Source organism: Chiloscyllium punctatum, chromosome 33, assembly GCF_047496795.1.
Source record: "Chiloscyllium punctatum isolate Juve2018m chromosome 33, sChiPun1.3, whole genome shotgun sequence".
In the NCBI taxonomy this organism is placed as follows: Eukaryota; Metazoa; Chordata; class Chondrichthyes; order Orectolobiformes; family Hemiscylliidae; genus Chiloscyllium; species Chiloscyllium punctatum.
In genome coordinates, this window is record NC_092771.1 from 11,316,469 (window position 1) to 11,331,806 (window position 15,338).

The following is a 15,338-nucleotide window of genomic DNA, read 5'->3' on the forward strand; positions in this document are numbered from 1 at the left end:
AATGTTTATGGATTTTTATCTTGAAATTCCTTGAGCTGATTGTGTTGATCCATTTATGTTCTCCGTTAATAACAACGTAAAATGGGCATCTGCATGACTGCAATTGTAACTGTAATTCCACAATTTCAGTGCAATAGTAAATGTCGTAATCGGTTTCAGGAATAAGTGGCTCCCTAACAATAATTTTCCTTGTGCTTAATACAAGAGTCAGCTTCCATAGACAAATCCATGCCACATGTCAGCTGAAATCTGATGTAATATGAAATAAAGAAATTGGGAAGAATTGCATTTAAATAGTGCCTGTCCTTCCCATTCAATGTCCCAAAGTGCTTCCCAGCCAATTAATTAATTTTGAAATGTAGGCTTCATCCACCATGCAGTCTTGCATTTTCTCCTTAAAAGTCAAAGCAGAATCTTCCACCAGTGAATTTAGGTCAGGCTAAGATGGACTAAGTCATTTATTGTCAAAACTTATTATATGGAAGTACTAGTAAATCAGATTCTATACCCATCCTCAGTTATTGCCTTCATATAATTTTGTCATATTCTTAAAACACATTTTATATTTTTGTTAGGCTTGATATCAAGGGGTTTGAAACAAAAGGTAGGCAATTGGTGTTGAATTATACAACTGCCATGACCAAATTGAATGAGAAGGGGATTAGGGGCAAACGTTAATAAGCAAGATAATTCCAACGATCTGAAAAACATCCTAACTTTACATGCAAGTTCTTCATATGATTCTGGTTACAATTCACCGTGCCAACAATTTTTCTTTTGGAAACAAAATGAAACCTGTCACTGTGTATTTATTCTCAATTGCTGACTCTAAATCGGCATGCCTTTTTAAAAAAACTTGCCTCCCTCTTTCAGGCAATACTCAGACTTGTCCAGAGTTGGTGTGCAGTTGGATTCTGATCGTCCTTACTTATCTCTTTATGATCCTCACTTTTCCAGTCACAGGCTGGTTTGTGCTAAAGGTACGTCAAGCGCCACGGCCAATCTGATTTGTCCTTTTCCTTTATTCCTACAGTGGCTTCTGTAGGAAAATAGAGCAGGATGGCTTAGGTTACCAGCCAGTGCTGAATTACCAGGTTATGATTGGGACACCAGCTGAACAAGGGCTGGAGAAATTCAACTAGTACATCAGTGTCTAGTGCATGATACCATCTCGCAAATGTGAGTTAACACTAAGTGGAATACGATTAGGTTCATCTTTGGTGATGGAGTTTGAATTACAGCAGAAAAATTTCCTTGAAATATGATTGCAAAAGGATATCCTACATAATTCCTGCCAGTGACATCTCATTATATCACTGCATGCAATTAGTTAGCTTGAAGACAATAACTATTGTGGAAGCAATGATGTTGCATGTAGTAAAGATCCTACAAACAACAATAAAACTGTGTATGAAGAACTTCAGTTCAATTGTTGTTTAAGGGAGATGTATTGACTGGGAGAAAGTGAGGACTGCAGATGCTGGAGATCAGAGTCAAAAGGTGTGGTGCTGGAAAAGCACAGTTGGTCAGCAGCATCTGAGGAGTAGGAGAGTGAGCGTTTCGAGCTGATGAAGAGCCTATGCTTGAAACATCAACTCTTCTGTCCTTGGATGCTGCCTGACCGGCTGTGCTTTTCCAGCACCACACGTTTTGATGGAGATGTATTGACTCAGCCACCAGGGAGCACTGGTGCTGTTCAGTTAGTGCTATGATATTGCTAACCTCCATCTTGCTGTTAGGGATGGGCAATAAATGCTGGCTTAGCCAGTGATACCCACATCCTAAGCATGACTATTTAAACAAAAATCTCATTCGGATTTTGGACATATGGAGGGCCAGATGTCCAAAATTTGCAGCTTCCATCCTCTGCCCATTTACCTACCAGATAGCTTGCCTGATCTCCAGTAACCCAGCGACCTCATTTTCAGAAATTTGACTAGGACCTGGAATTCCGGCAATGGCCAGGTTTCATGACCTCAAACATAGTTTTCAGCGGTTTTAACTAAATCAACTTCTGCTTTGATTATGTGATAAATCTGGAACTTGAAGCTAATCTCAGCGATGGTGGTCATGATGACTATCATTGACTGTTGTAAAAATCCATTTAGGTCACTAATACTCTTTAGAGATGGAATTCTGCCACCCTTACCCAGTCTGGCATCTATGGAGCTCCAGAACTACAGCAGTGTGGTTTAGTATTTGATATCCCCCTGAACTGGCCATGTAAGCTGCTCAGTTCAAAGTCAACATGGGATAGGTAACAAAGACAACAAAACACTTGGGGACCGATGCTAGTGTTTGTGGAATGCAGCCTGAGTTTCTGCCCCATTTCTGAAATAAAACTACAGATGTTTTGTCTTGGTTGTTAAATTGTAAATGTTTTGTCATGTTAGAAGGATGGGGTTGGATCTTACTAACCGTTGTTTCTGTTTGTAACTACAGTCGGTGCCGAAGTATGAGCGGTTTGTGGTGTTCCGCTTAGGAAGAATTCTCGGCAGCAAGGGCCCTGGAATGATCCTCCTGTTGCCTTTCATTGACCGGTGGCAGAAAGTTGACCTCCGGTCTAAAACTTTCATTATTGCACCATTTGAGGTATGTGACCTTGCCAGCCCTGATTTCAAAAGAAGTAGGAGCAGGGGTAGACCATTTGGCCCAGTAAACTCTGCCAGTTAATATTGTCATGGCTGATCTTGGACTTCGACACTACCTGCTGCCTGCTGCACTTATCCCTACCTTCCTCAGAGACCAGAAAGGCTCTCTGTCGCAGCCTTAAATAGGATCAACCATTCTGGGGTAGAGAATTTCAAAGATTCACAACCCTTTGAGTGAAGTAATTTCTCCTCATCTCAATCCTAAGTGATTGACCCCTTATCTCGAGAATCTTGGTTTTCATGCTCCTTGACCAGCAGAAATGATCTTTCACCGTCTACCTTATCCAACGTGTTCTGGAAGCTAAATCATAGCCAATTTGTTATTGATGGTCTTAGCAAACCAAATGCAAACAATGTTTCTATCAAGGATGTGAGACTATTGACAAAGTTGAAGTGAGGTTGCTAATCATAACCAAGGTTATTAACAGTCCTAAAGCACGAAGCTGCAACTTGTGCTTGTAACACCTCTAGTAGTATGCCAGAGCCTGGAATTTTGCATTTTATGGCGCTATGCCGCACCTGAAGTGTGATTGTTGGGTCCGAAACTTTAACTTGTGCTCTAGGAGTATTGCCGGAGAATGTGCTGCCTTAGAAGAAAACCACATGGTTTGTTTTAAGAAAGGTATGACGACTCAGTGGTTTGCAGTACAGTGCTAGGGACCCAGGTTCAATTCTCTGTGTCTTTGTGGGATTCCTCTGGGTGCTTCAGTTTTCTCCCACAGTGCAAAAATGTGCAGGTTAGGTGGATTGCCTGTGTTAAGTTGTCTATAGTATCCAGGGATGTTCAAGCTAGGCAGGTTAGCTGTGGGAAATGCAGGATTACAGAGATAGAGTAGGGGGTGGGTCTGAGTGGGATGCTCTTCAGAAGCCAGTGCAGACTTGATGGGCTGAATGGTCTGCTTCAACACTTAGAGATTCTGTGATTCTAATAAGTATTATTCTGTTAAATTGTAGGTGTGTATCACTTAAAGCCTCTACAGTCTAATTGCTTTAAAATAAACATAACAAAAGAAGCTGGAGCAGTAGGAGACCATTGGGCCAGTTGAGTCTGCTCCACCATCCAACAGGCTTAAATCACTACTCCATTTTGCTATGCAGTCCCTATAACCCTTAATTATCATAGAGTCCAAATATCAAGTTAAATTAACCTTGAACATCCTTAATGATTGAACATCCACAGATCTCTCGGGTGGACAATTCCAGAGATTCACAAGCCTTTGATTTGAGCCTTTCTCCTCCTCCTCATTTAAAATATCTGATGTGTTACTCTGTGTCTGTGATTCTCTGCTTCTAAACCTTACAACTGAGTGGAGCTGTGACCCTCTCGGTATCCACTCTGACAAAAGCCTCTGAGAACTTTATACATTTCAGTGTAATCACCTCTCATTCTCCACTGGCCCATTCTGTTCCAATTGTGGCCAATTTACAGACATAAATTAAAACAGTGCAAATATTGAGTTCTTTGATTTCTTGATACTTCTCCATCACGTGTAGCATGGAAAGCTGACTGGGAAAAAGTTGTACACCCGATTTACCTTTTATGATACAAAAAGGCAAAATGGACTTGTATTTTGAGAACTCAGAATATCATGCAAAAGAAACCACTGAACCTTTATCTCCTTCACACAGGCAAAATGTAAAGATGAAGCCGTGATCAATGTGGGTGCAGAAGTGCAGTACCATATCTGGAATCCAGTCCTGTCTGTAGCATTAGTGGAGGATATTGACAGCACCACGGCTTACACTGCACAGAATGTAATGAGGCGCTTGATGCATAAGGAAACCCTGGCGCAAATCCAGGAGGACAAAAGTAAAACTGGAGAACAGTTAGCGGTGAGTACAGTGTCTCCTTTTTGCATTGGCTGCTGCATCGAACACTGACACCAGCGCCACAGGAATTATCTGTAACTGGCTTGCAGTACACTGTATTGCAATGTCTGCGACTGTTAGAATTTCACTGTAAAATCATGGCCCAGCTAACCGAACAGCATAGCTGTCTGTAAAGATAATGTCTTTTTATTGCCTTTAGTTTCGGGTTGTGGATTAGAAAAATGAAGATACTGCTTTGAACCAAGGAGACTGTTCAAAGAGATGGTTGTACTGTTGAAAATCATGTTTGCTGGAGAACATTGTGAGTTGTTTACAGTTTGCCTAAAACAGTGAGAACAGAAGCAGACACCAAAGACCTGATAGGTTACAGAGTCATATAGCACGAAACAGACCCTTTGGTCCAACCAGTCCATGCAGACCATAATCCCAAACTAGGTCAGGCAGCATCCAAGGAGCAGGAGAATCGACGTTTCGGGCATAAGCCCTTCTTCAGGAATGAAGCGGGTGTGCCAAGCAGGCTAAGATAAAAGGTAGGGAGGAGGGACTTGGGGGAGGGGCGTTGGGAACACGATAGGTGGAAGGCGGTTAAGGTGAGGGTGATAAGCCGGAGAGAGGGTGGGGGCGGAGAGGTCGGGAAGAAGATTGCAGGTCAAGAAGGCGGTGCTGTGTCCGAGGGTTGGGACTGAGATAAGGTGGGGGGAGGGGAAATGAGAAAGCTGGAGAAATCTGCATTCATCCCTTGTGGTTGGAGAGTTCCTAGGCAGATGATGAGGTGCTCTTCCTCCAGGCGTCGTGTTGCCATGGTCTGGCGATGGAGGAGGCCAAGGACCTGCATGTCCTTGGCGGAGGGGGAATTAAAATGTTCAGCCACGGAACGGCTGGGTTGGTTGGTGCGGGTGTCCCAGAGGTGTTCTCTGAAACGTTGCGCAAGTAGGTGGCCTGTCTCCCCAATGTAGAGGAGGCCACATCGGGTGCAGCGGATGCAGTAAATGATGTGTGTGGAGGTGCAGGTGAATTTGTGACGGATATGGAAGGATCCATTGGGGCCTTGGAGGGAAGTGAGGGGGGAGGTGTGGGCGCAAGTTTTGCATTTCTTGTGGTTGCAGGGGAAGGTGCCAGGAGTGGAGGTTGGGTTGGTGGGGGGTGTGGACCTGACGAGGGAGTCGGGGAGGGAGTGGTCTTTCTGGAACTCTGATAGGGGAGGGGAGGGAAATATATCCTTGGTAGTGGGGTCTGTTTGGAGGTAGCGGAAATGATGAAGGATGATACAATGTATCTGGAGGTTGGTGGGGTGGTAGGTGAGGACCTGTCCTGGTGGCGATTGGAGGGGCGGGGTTCAAGGGCGGAGGTGCGGGAAGTGGAAGAGATGTGGTGGAGAGCATCATCAACCACGTCTGAGGGGAAATTGCGGTCTTTGAAGAAGGAGGCCACCTGGGTTGTATGGTATTGGAATTGGTCTTCCTGAGAGCAGATGAGGCGAAGGCGAAGGAATTGGGAATATGGGATGGCGTTTTTACAGGGGGCAGGGTGGGAGGAGGTGTAATCTAGGTAGCTGTGGGAGTCGGTTGGTTTATAGTATATGTCCGTGTTGAGTCGGTCACCCGAGATAGAAATGGAGAGATCTAGGAAGGGGAGGGAGGAGTCTGAGACAGTCCAGGTAAATTTGAGGTTGGGATGGAAGGTGTTAGTAAAGTGGATGAACTGTTCAACCTCCTCGTGGGAGCATGAGGCAGCGCCGATACAGTCATCGATGTCGCGGAGGAAAAGGTGGGGGGTGGTGCCAGTGTAGCTGCGGAAGATGGACTGTTCCACATATCATCTTCTGCCTCGGAACCCTCCAACCACAAGGGATGAATGCAGATTTCTCCAGCTTTCTCATTTCCCCTCCCCCCACCTTTTCTCAGTCCCACCCCTCGGACTCAGCACCGCCTTCTTGACTGACAATCATCTTCCTGACCTCTCCGCCCCCACCCCCTCTCCGGCCTGTCACCCTCACTTTAACCTCCTTCCAACTATCGCATTGCCAATGCCCTTCCCCCAAGTCCCCCCTCCTACCTTTTATCTTAGCCTGCTTGGCACACCCTCCTCATTCCTGAAGAAGGGCTTATGCCCGAAACATCGATTCTCCTGCTTCTTGGATGCTGCCTTATCTGCTGCGCTTTTCCAGCAACACATTTTTCAGCTCTGATCTCCAGCATCTGCAGTCCTCACTTTCTCACAATCCCAAACTAAACTAGTCCCACCTCCCTGTCCTTAAGTCCATATCCCTCCAAGCCTTTCTTATTCATGTACTTATCCAAATGTCTTTTAAGCATTGTAATGGTACCCACATCCACCAATTCCTGTGGAACTTCATTCTACCCATGAATCACTCACTGGGGGCGGGGTGTGTTGGGTTGGTAATGGAGGGGGCATTGCCCCTCATGTCCTTTTTTAAATCTTGTTCCTCTCACCCTAAAAATTGCCCACTAATCTGGGAAAGACACCTGCCATTCGACTTATCTACACCCCTCATGTTTAAAAAGAAAACTTGTGCAACTAAGGGAAAATTACTTGACAACAATATTTTGACAGGCTCCTGTTCAGGTGATCATGACTTCTGACTCAGGGCAGCAGTGAACAGTGAACCACCTAGCTAGCAAAGAGAAAGAATGTTGCTCTTTCTCTCTATCTGTGTGGTGGTACCGGAAAGAGTCTCGTGACAAATAGATGCCTCCACTCAGCTTTGTTTGCAAAACTCCTATTGACTGAGGAACAAAACATCTTTTAAAAATGAATTAAATGAGGAGAACTTTGATATGCAAGTAACATGAGTCAGCAGCAAACAACTAAAATGGAATTCAAAGCAAGAGAAAGGAAACAACTCAGTGAATCCTAAGGTGCTATTGAACTGTGTTCCCCGATTTCTTTTTTCACCCTGAATGTCTATGCATTGTCTTTGTGTCTGTCAGTTTGTGATGAGGGCAGTTTAAGAAGGGATAGAGTTTAAGTTGTAGAGTTAGCAGTTCATACTGCCCAACAGCTATTGGAAAGAGACTTTCGATCATAATCAAGTTATTTTCTTAAGTTGGTAAATGTTGTCTTTTAGGCTGGGTTCTGTAGTCGTTTAAATTGGGGACTTAGGGTAGTCTGAATATTTTCACATTATGACGATTCTGGGAATCGTGAGGCTTGATTCTAACATGCTACCCAGTGACTTTAGCAATGACAATGGTGAAATTAAAACTAAACAAACTGGTTTAGAAAAATCTCAGCAGGTTAGGCAGGATTTTCCAATCTGAAGCGTATACTCTGTTTCTCTTTCTCTGTCTGCCTACCTGCTGAATGTTTGATTCCTCAACTTCTTTCAGGTTTTATTTCTGATTTCCAGCATCCACTTTTAAGCGCTGTTCTGCTTTTTGCGTCATGGAATTCTGAAAATCTGGCCTGTCCAAGTCACAGGAAGGTAGCAGTCTTGGCAGATCACAGGACTGGAGGACATTAGGGAGATGGGGTTGCATATTTTCATGTAAAAAAAAACTGGGTGAGCCAATGGTTAATGCAGGAATCTATGGACTCATACAAGAGGAGAGGCAGTGCCTACAGGGAAAGGTGGTGAGTGCAAGAGGGACAATTTTGAATGAGTGTGTGTTTGTTTTCAAAATCTAAATCTTGAACACAAGTTCATAAGTACTATAAATTTATTTTGTTCTGACTCGGTTCCCTATGCAGTTTGAGGTCAACAAAAAAACCAAACACTGGGGTATGGAAGTGCAGCGGGTAGACCTGATCCTGCACAGCGTGGTAAACAGACCGGAAGAGGATCAACCAGGTTTTGAGACCTCTCCGCCCAGCAGTCGATTAGAAAAACTTCCTGCACCTCTACGGAAGCTGGCCACGCAAATGATGCAAAACAGACGATCTCCACAATCAATTCACCTTTCTTCACATTCCAGTGAGAGCGAAGGTGAGCTGAAGTTCTCTTTAATCAGACTGAATGAAAACGTTTGATCAATTCAGCCCTCTGCCCCGTAGATATCATTGAGTGGAGTTAAAGCTTTTGGCCGATGTAGGTATTTCACTTGCCGGGTCTAAAGTTTAAACCTGCATTCCTGCTAATAGCTTGTATTTCAGGCTGATGCTGTTAGTAAATTTCAACCTTCTGATATTGCTTCAGGCTTACTGACTGACAAAAGACACATTGCAGCTGTTTCTGAGCATAACTAGGAGCATTTGGCCCACCGAGCCTGCTCTGCCATTCAATAAGATCATGGCTGATCTTTTCGTTGACTCAGCTGTACTTACCCTTGCTCTCACCGTATCCCTTAATTCCTTCATTATTCAAAAGAAATCTATCTTAGCTTTAAAAACATTTTCAGGAGTAGTGTTAACTACGTCACTGGGCAGGGCATCATAGGTTTACAACAGTCTGGATGAAGAAGTTCCTTCTCAAGTCAGTTCTAAATCTGAATTCCCTACTTTTGAGGCTATGTCCTCTTGTCCTAGTTTCACCTGCGGTGGAAACATCCTCTCTACTTCTATCTTATCCTATTCCTTTCATAATTTATTATGTTTCTATAAGATCCCCCATCATTCTTCTAAATTCCAATGACTCTTATCTCCGTCTACTCCGTCTGTCCTCATAAGCCAGCCCCCTCAACTTTAGAATCAACCTAGGGAATCTCCTATGCACCCCCTCCAGTGCCAGTACACTCTTTCCCAAGTAAGACCAAAGCTGCATGCAGTACTCCAGGTGTCCTAGAGCAAACCATCCTCAACTGCTTCATCAATGACCTTCCCTCCACCATAACTTAAGAATTGGGGATGTTTGCCGATGATTGCACAACGTTCAGCACCAGTCGTGACTCCACAGATACTGAAGTGGTCCATATTCAAAAGCACAAAATCTGGACAATATCCAGATTTGGGCTGACAAGTAACATTCAATTGCCGGACAATGACCATCCCTTAATAAGGGACAATCTAACCTCCACCCTTTTGACATTCAATGATTTGACCATGACTGAATCCTCCACTGTCAATATCCTACAGATTACCATTGACTAGAAACTCAGCTGGACTCTTCATTTAAATAGAGTGGCTACAATAGCAGGGTAGAGGCTAGGACTACTGTAACCCACCACCTGACGACTCAAAACCTGTCCACCATGTACAAGGCATTAATCAGGAGTATGTTAGAATTTTCCCCACTTGCCTGGATGGGTGCAACTCCAGCAACAATAAGCTTGACACCATCCATGACAAAGCAGCCCACTTAATTGGCACCACATCCACAAGGATCCATTCTGTCAACCATTAATGCTCAGTCACAGCAGTGTGCGCTATCTATAAGATGCACTGCAGAAGTTTACCAAAGATCCTCAGACAGCACTTTCCAAACTCAGAACCACTTCCATCTAGAAGGGCAAGGGCAGCAATATACATGCGAACGTCACTGCCTACAAATTTCTCCTCCAAGCCGCTCATCATCCTGACTTGGAAATATATCGCTGTGCCTTCAGTGTCACTGAGGCAAAATCCTGGAATTCCCTCCCTCATGGGAATGTGGGTCTTAACCTACAGCACATGGACTGCAGCAGTTCAAAAAGCCAGCACACCACTACCACCTCAAAGGCAATTAAGGTCAGGCAATAAATGCTGGCCAGCAAGTGGTTTCCATGTCCTATAAGTGGAAAAAAAAGAGATATGGAGAGATTTGAATACAAGAATGAGTACTTTAGAGTTGAATAATTACTGCACTCTGAGCCAGTGTAGGTCAGGATCACAGGTCAGGTACATCTGAGTTGGACTCTGTGTAGCAGATAAACTTGCTTGCTTACAGAAAGGGAAGTTGGGATGTCTGTAAATTAAGTTCTGTCTTAACCAGATGACCAATCTCTCAAATGCTGTTTGAGTTCTTTGCAGACAGTATTCAGACCCCATCTGTAATGACTGAATCGGAAGATCTGGAGAGTGACATTATCAGTCCAGACTGGATACTTTCTAAAGTGAAAGCATTCCTTTCTGAGGACCTCGTGAAACAGATTGGAGCCTGTTACCTTTTTAGTGTTAACCAGAAGGATGGGACTCAGAATTTGTATTTTCTGGACCTTAGCAGAGGTGAGCTAAATGTTTCTTCATTTACATTGTGGAATGCAGCTTTGTTTAAATGTAATACTGAAATGGCAAAATTACCTCTGAAAGATTGTATTCTCATTACTCTAATTTGAAGATTGTAGCAAGACTTATTAGCTGAAATGCAAGGTGACAAAGGCATTTTGCACACTTGCCTTCATTGGTCATGATATTGAGTATGGGAGTTGGAATTTGTGGCTGTACAAGGCATTGGTGAGGCCACTTTGGGAGTACTGTGTACAACTCTGGTCACCCTGCTATAGGAAGGATGTTACTAAACTGGAAAGGGTGCAGAAAGATTACAAGCATGTAACCGAGACTGGAGGGTTTGAATTATAGGGAGAAGCTGGATAGGCTGGAAGTTCTTTACCAGGAGCATAAGAGGTTGAGACGTGCCATTATAGGTGTTTATAAAATGATGAGGGGCATAGATAAGGTGAATAGCTAAGGTCTTTCCTTAGGATAGGAGAGCCCAAAACTAGAGGGCATAGGCTTAAGCTGAGAGGGGAAAGATATAAAAGGCATCTAAGGGGCAACTTCTTCACAGAAGGTGGTGCTCATATGGAATGAACTGCCAGAGGAAGTGGTAGGTTTAAATTACTATATTTAGAAGACGTTTGGACAGATACACGAATAGGAACGATTTAGAGGGATATGGGCCAATCACAGACAAATGGGACTATTTTTAGTTTAGGAAATCTGCTTGGTATGGACAAGTTAGGCCAAAGGGTCTGTTTCTGTGCTGCATGACTCTTAACAGCACTGTTCTGTTAATTGTTAGTCTGACATGGCCAATAATAGACTATAAAAACAGAGATGATATGCTGAAACCGAATTAATCATTAGTTAGACCACAGCTTGAGCACTGTGCAATTCTGGTCCTTTCATTATAGGCAGGATGTAATTGCAGAGGTCAGAGTAGATTAATGAAGATGTTGCCAGGACTGTAAAAATGCAGCGATGATGGAGGATTGGCCAGACTGAGGATGCTGACAGATGTTTTGATTGAAGTGTACAAAATTCGGAAGGGTGTGGATAGAATAAATGGAAAGACTGATTTACCTTTACAGAGAAGCCCGTGACTTGGGGACCCAGATTTAAAGTGACTGATGGAAAGATTAGAGGGAGGTAGGTGTCTGAAAGGGTGGTAGAGACAGAAATCCTCAGCTCATTTGAAAGCTGTTGGATATGCACCTGAAGCCCAGAAACCTGCAGGACTACAGATCAAAAACTGGAAAGTGGGAGAAGGCCAGAGTCTTTTGGCCAGTGCAGACACAGGGCTGAGTGGCTTTTCTTGGTGCTGTAAACTTTCGAAATGTTTTCTCATCGATCTGTTTGGAGATGTTATTACAAACCTCTGGTTCAGATTGGACTTGAATCTGATTGCTCAGAGGTAGGGACACTGCCACATGGGCCCTTCATCATAAACTTCCTACAATTCTGCGGTAATGAGTCATTTACTGAGTTGAAATCTAAAGTACATCTGCTGTGGCGCTTGTCAGCCTGCAGCATAGTGCCTACATTGTAGCTTCCACAGAAAGCTCGGGAACTCTCTTGGATAGTTTCAATTTGCATTAGATATTTTGTGTTGATTTTTAAGATGCTCTTAAAGGGGGAGAACCACGATTAAAGCTTCCTCCACCTGCTTTCAGTGAGAATATTGGTACTTAGTAGGTACTTGCATCCTTAAAACCAATTTAGTAAAAGAAATCCATCAACAAGAGAGAGAAGTTAAAAATACACCTTTGTAACATTATTAGATTTGGACAACAAATTTCATAAAATGCAATGTATGTCTGAAGATGAAATGCAGATGGGATAAGATATTCTCTTGAGATCGTAGCTCATATTTTAGATTAGATTAGATTCCCTACAGTGTGGAAACAGGTCAGTCCACACCGATCCTCCGAAGAGTAACCCACCCAGACCCATTCCCCTCTGACTAGTGTACCTGACAGTATGGGCAATTTAGCCTGGCCAATCCACCTGACCTGGCCAGGTTTGGACTGTGGGAGGGAAACCCATGCAGACACGGGGAGAATGTGCAAACTCCACACAGACAGTCACCCAAGGCTAGAATCGAACCTGGTGCTGTGAGACTGTAGTGCTAACCACTGAGTCATCGCGCCGCCCCAAACACGGTGAATGCTGGAGAAACTCAGGAGATCTTGCATCATCTATGCAGAGAAATAAGGTTAATACTTTGAGTCCGGTATGAGAGTTCTGAAGAGTCCCACCAGAATTTGGTTTAAATCCTGAGTTCCTTGAATATTCTGTGTTATGGATTCAAATTTCCAGTACTTCTCTCATGTTTCTATGTGACCAGAGAGTACTTGATGCAATAAAAGACTTCATTGTCCAACATCAATATTCTTCAATTAAAAACAAGAAAAAAGTAAATCTTCCAGTGTAAGAGATTAATTATTGACTGTCTATAACTGTCTCTTATTAATCTTCAAGATTCTGGCAAAGCCGGCTATGGCATGCCTGAAGGAGACCCTCATGTCACTCTGGAAGTGACAGAAGACACCATGCAGGGTCTGTTCTCAGGGGACCTCAAGCCGTTTTCCGCCTACATGAGTGGACGGATACGCATACAGGGTGATTTGAAACTCGCAATGAAGCTGGAGGATCTCATTAAGAAGCTGAATCGATGATGCAGCAAAAAGGCGCACACCCAGCCTGCCCCGGACACAGCCTCCTAAGTGTCACGTCTTGTGTTTTATTTATTTTTGTTATTTTCTCTGTACTATCATATTGTTTGTAGTTTTTATGGATTGGTAATGCATTTTGGGTATAAAAAAGTTTGTAATACTAGATTGCACTGCCATGCTATGTGACCTAATTCTCTGGTACGAGATTGCAGTTAGCTTTGTTGTGCCTCTGAATCTCCCAAGGAGTGAGTGGTTATGGTTTGGAATGCATTTCCTGAGGAGGCTATTGGAAGCAGACTCAGTCGTGACTTTCAAAAACGAATAGAATCTGCACTTGGAGACGAGATTTGCTGGGCAGTGGCACTAATCAGATGACTCTTTTAAAGGCCGGGTATGAGGCCGAGTGTCAGCCTCCTGTGCTGTTTTTCTTCAGCAGGGTCACTCGAGTGGCTGAAATTCTTGTAGTTTTGTACAAGTCTAACAATGAAGCTTGATTACAACATAGTGCTTTAGTCCTTTTATTGAAAAAACAATGTAATATTTTAAATATTTGGTGGATGAGCAATTCTATTACTGAGAGTAGAAATTAACCTCCTGGGTGATTTGGACAATGCCAGTTTTACAACATTACAGTAGTGACGAGTCAAAAATTGCTATGGTACATTTTGAGGCTATGAAAGGTGCTACATAAATGCAAGTGTCTTTTTATTTAATGCAGCCTTCTCTGAAGGTGAATTGCAGTAAACGCTGAACACTTGAAAGCTAATTTTGTTAATTTTTACAAAATTAATTAACAGTTGAAACAATGGGAAGAGGAGTGCAATATTGATTGTTTATATAATGTAATCAAGCCGAAGGAGGAATTGTGATCGATTTCTGAATTCATTAACTGCAACATGAAATCCGAGAAATCAAATCTCTGTACTGTGATTGAAATAAAGTGTCTCACTGTTTGTATTTTGGAGCCTGTGGTTATAATTTACTCATGGACGGTATGGATATTGCTGCCATTTCCAGTGTGCTTTGCCCCTTTTCCAGAATTGGTTGCTGTGTTCTTGAAACTGTCTGAATGCTTGTTTCTTTTCACTACAGTTTTTACCCTATGGATATCTTGCAACTGATAGCAGAGGCGCAGAGCCCTCTCAGGTCTCTCTCAATATGTTGGCGTCATTGTGTGTGCAGTCAAAGCCAAGTTTAGCCTCACCATGGGTTATGTTTGCCACCCCACCCCTCTTTAAGTGCAGGGCTTGCTTGGCTCAGTGTAGTAAAGGAAGCAGCTTCTTGGTGTAACCCGAAGGGATTCTTGCATTGAACACGCAGTCATTTATTGCACGTGAGTAACTAATTACATTGATATGATCGACACTGTTACAGAAACTGAGGAGGATCGCATGTCAGGTCTCACTCCTTCGAGTTCTTAAGTTACTCTGCCAACTATTACGTAAGATATTAAACTGGGTGGTGCTGAAGTATTAACTGTTTCAGACCCTAACATCCTTATATAAGAGGTGCTGCTGGCTGGTCTATATTTGTACCCATCCCAAACCATCCCAGAAATGATAGTAAGTTGTCACTCGGCACGATTTCTCACAGTCTCTGAATAACTCTTCAGGAAAAGATGCTTAATCCTCTCTTTGGGAAACCTGCTTAATACAGAAACTGTTGAGTCTAAAGCAGCTATTAAAGGATGCTATCGTGTTTTGACACAAAACATAGATACAGTTAACAGGAGTAGTGCATTCGACCACTCAAGTCTGCTCTGCCATACAATATGATCATTGTTGGTCAGTGCCATATTTTTCTCCCTAACTCTTGATGCCATTAAAATGGAGTCGTAGACATGTACAGCATAGAAACAGACCCTTCGGTCCATATCCCTGTAAACTCTTCCTATTCATATACATATCCATATGCTTTTTAAATATTGTAATTGTACCAGCCTCCACCACTTCCTCTGGCAGCTCATTCCATACACACACCATGTGAAAAAGTTGCCCCTTAGGTCCCTTTTAAATCTTTCCCCTCTCACCTTATCCTATGTCCTCTAGTTTTTGATTCACCCCACCCTGTGGAAAAGACATCGGCGATT

At 43.2% G+C, this 15,338-nt stretch overlaps 1 protein-coding gene across 1 annotated transcript; it reads left to right on the top strand.

Annotated features, from left to right (window-relative positions):
* Positions 1–773: 773 nt before the first annotated feature.
* Positions 774–14,206, top strand: stoml1 (stomatin (EPB72)-like 1). The gene is made up of 6 exons (XM_072552969.1): positions 774–980; positions 2,443–2,592; positions 4,281–4,484; positions 8,193–8,427; positions 10,386–10,580; positions 13,056–14,206. The coding sequence occupies exons 1-6, from the start codon at positions 789–791 to the stop codon at positions 13,250–13,252; spliced, it is 1,173 nt and encodes a 390-aa protein (XP_072409070.1). The 5' UTR covers positions 774–788; the 3' UTR covers positions 13,253–14,206.
* The last annotated feature ends 1,132 nt before the right edge of the window (positions 14,207–15,338 follow it).

Coding starts and splice junctions, on each gene's coding strand:
- stoml1 (XM_072552969.1), top strand. CDS start 789: ATGAAACCTGTCACTGTGTATTTATTCTCAATTGCTGACTCTAAATCG. Junction 981..2,442: donor CAGGCTGGTTTGTGCTAAAG/GTACGTCAAGCG, acceptor TTGTAACTACAG/TCGGTGCCGAAGTATGAGCG. Junction 2,593..4,280: donor TCATTATTGCACCATTTGAG/GTATGTGACCTT, acceptor TCCTTCACACAG/GCAAAATGTAAAGATGAAGC.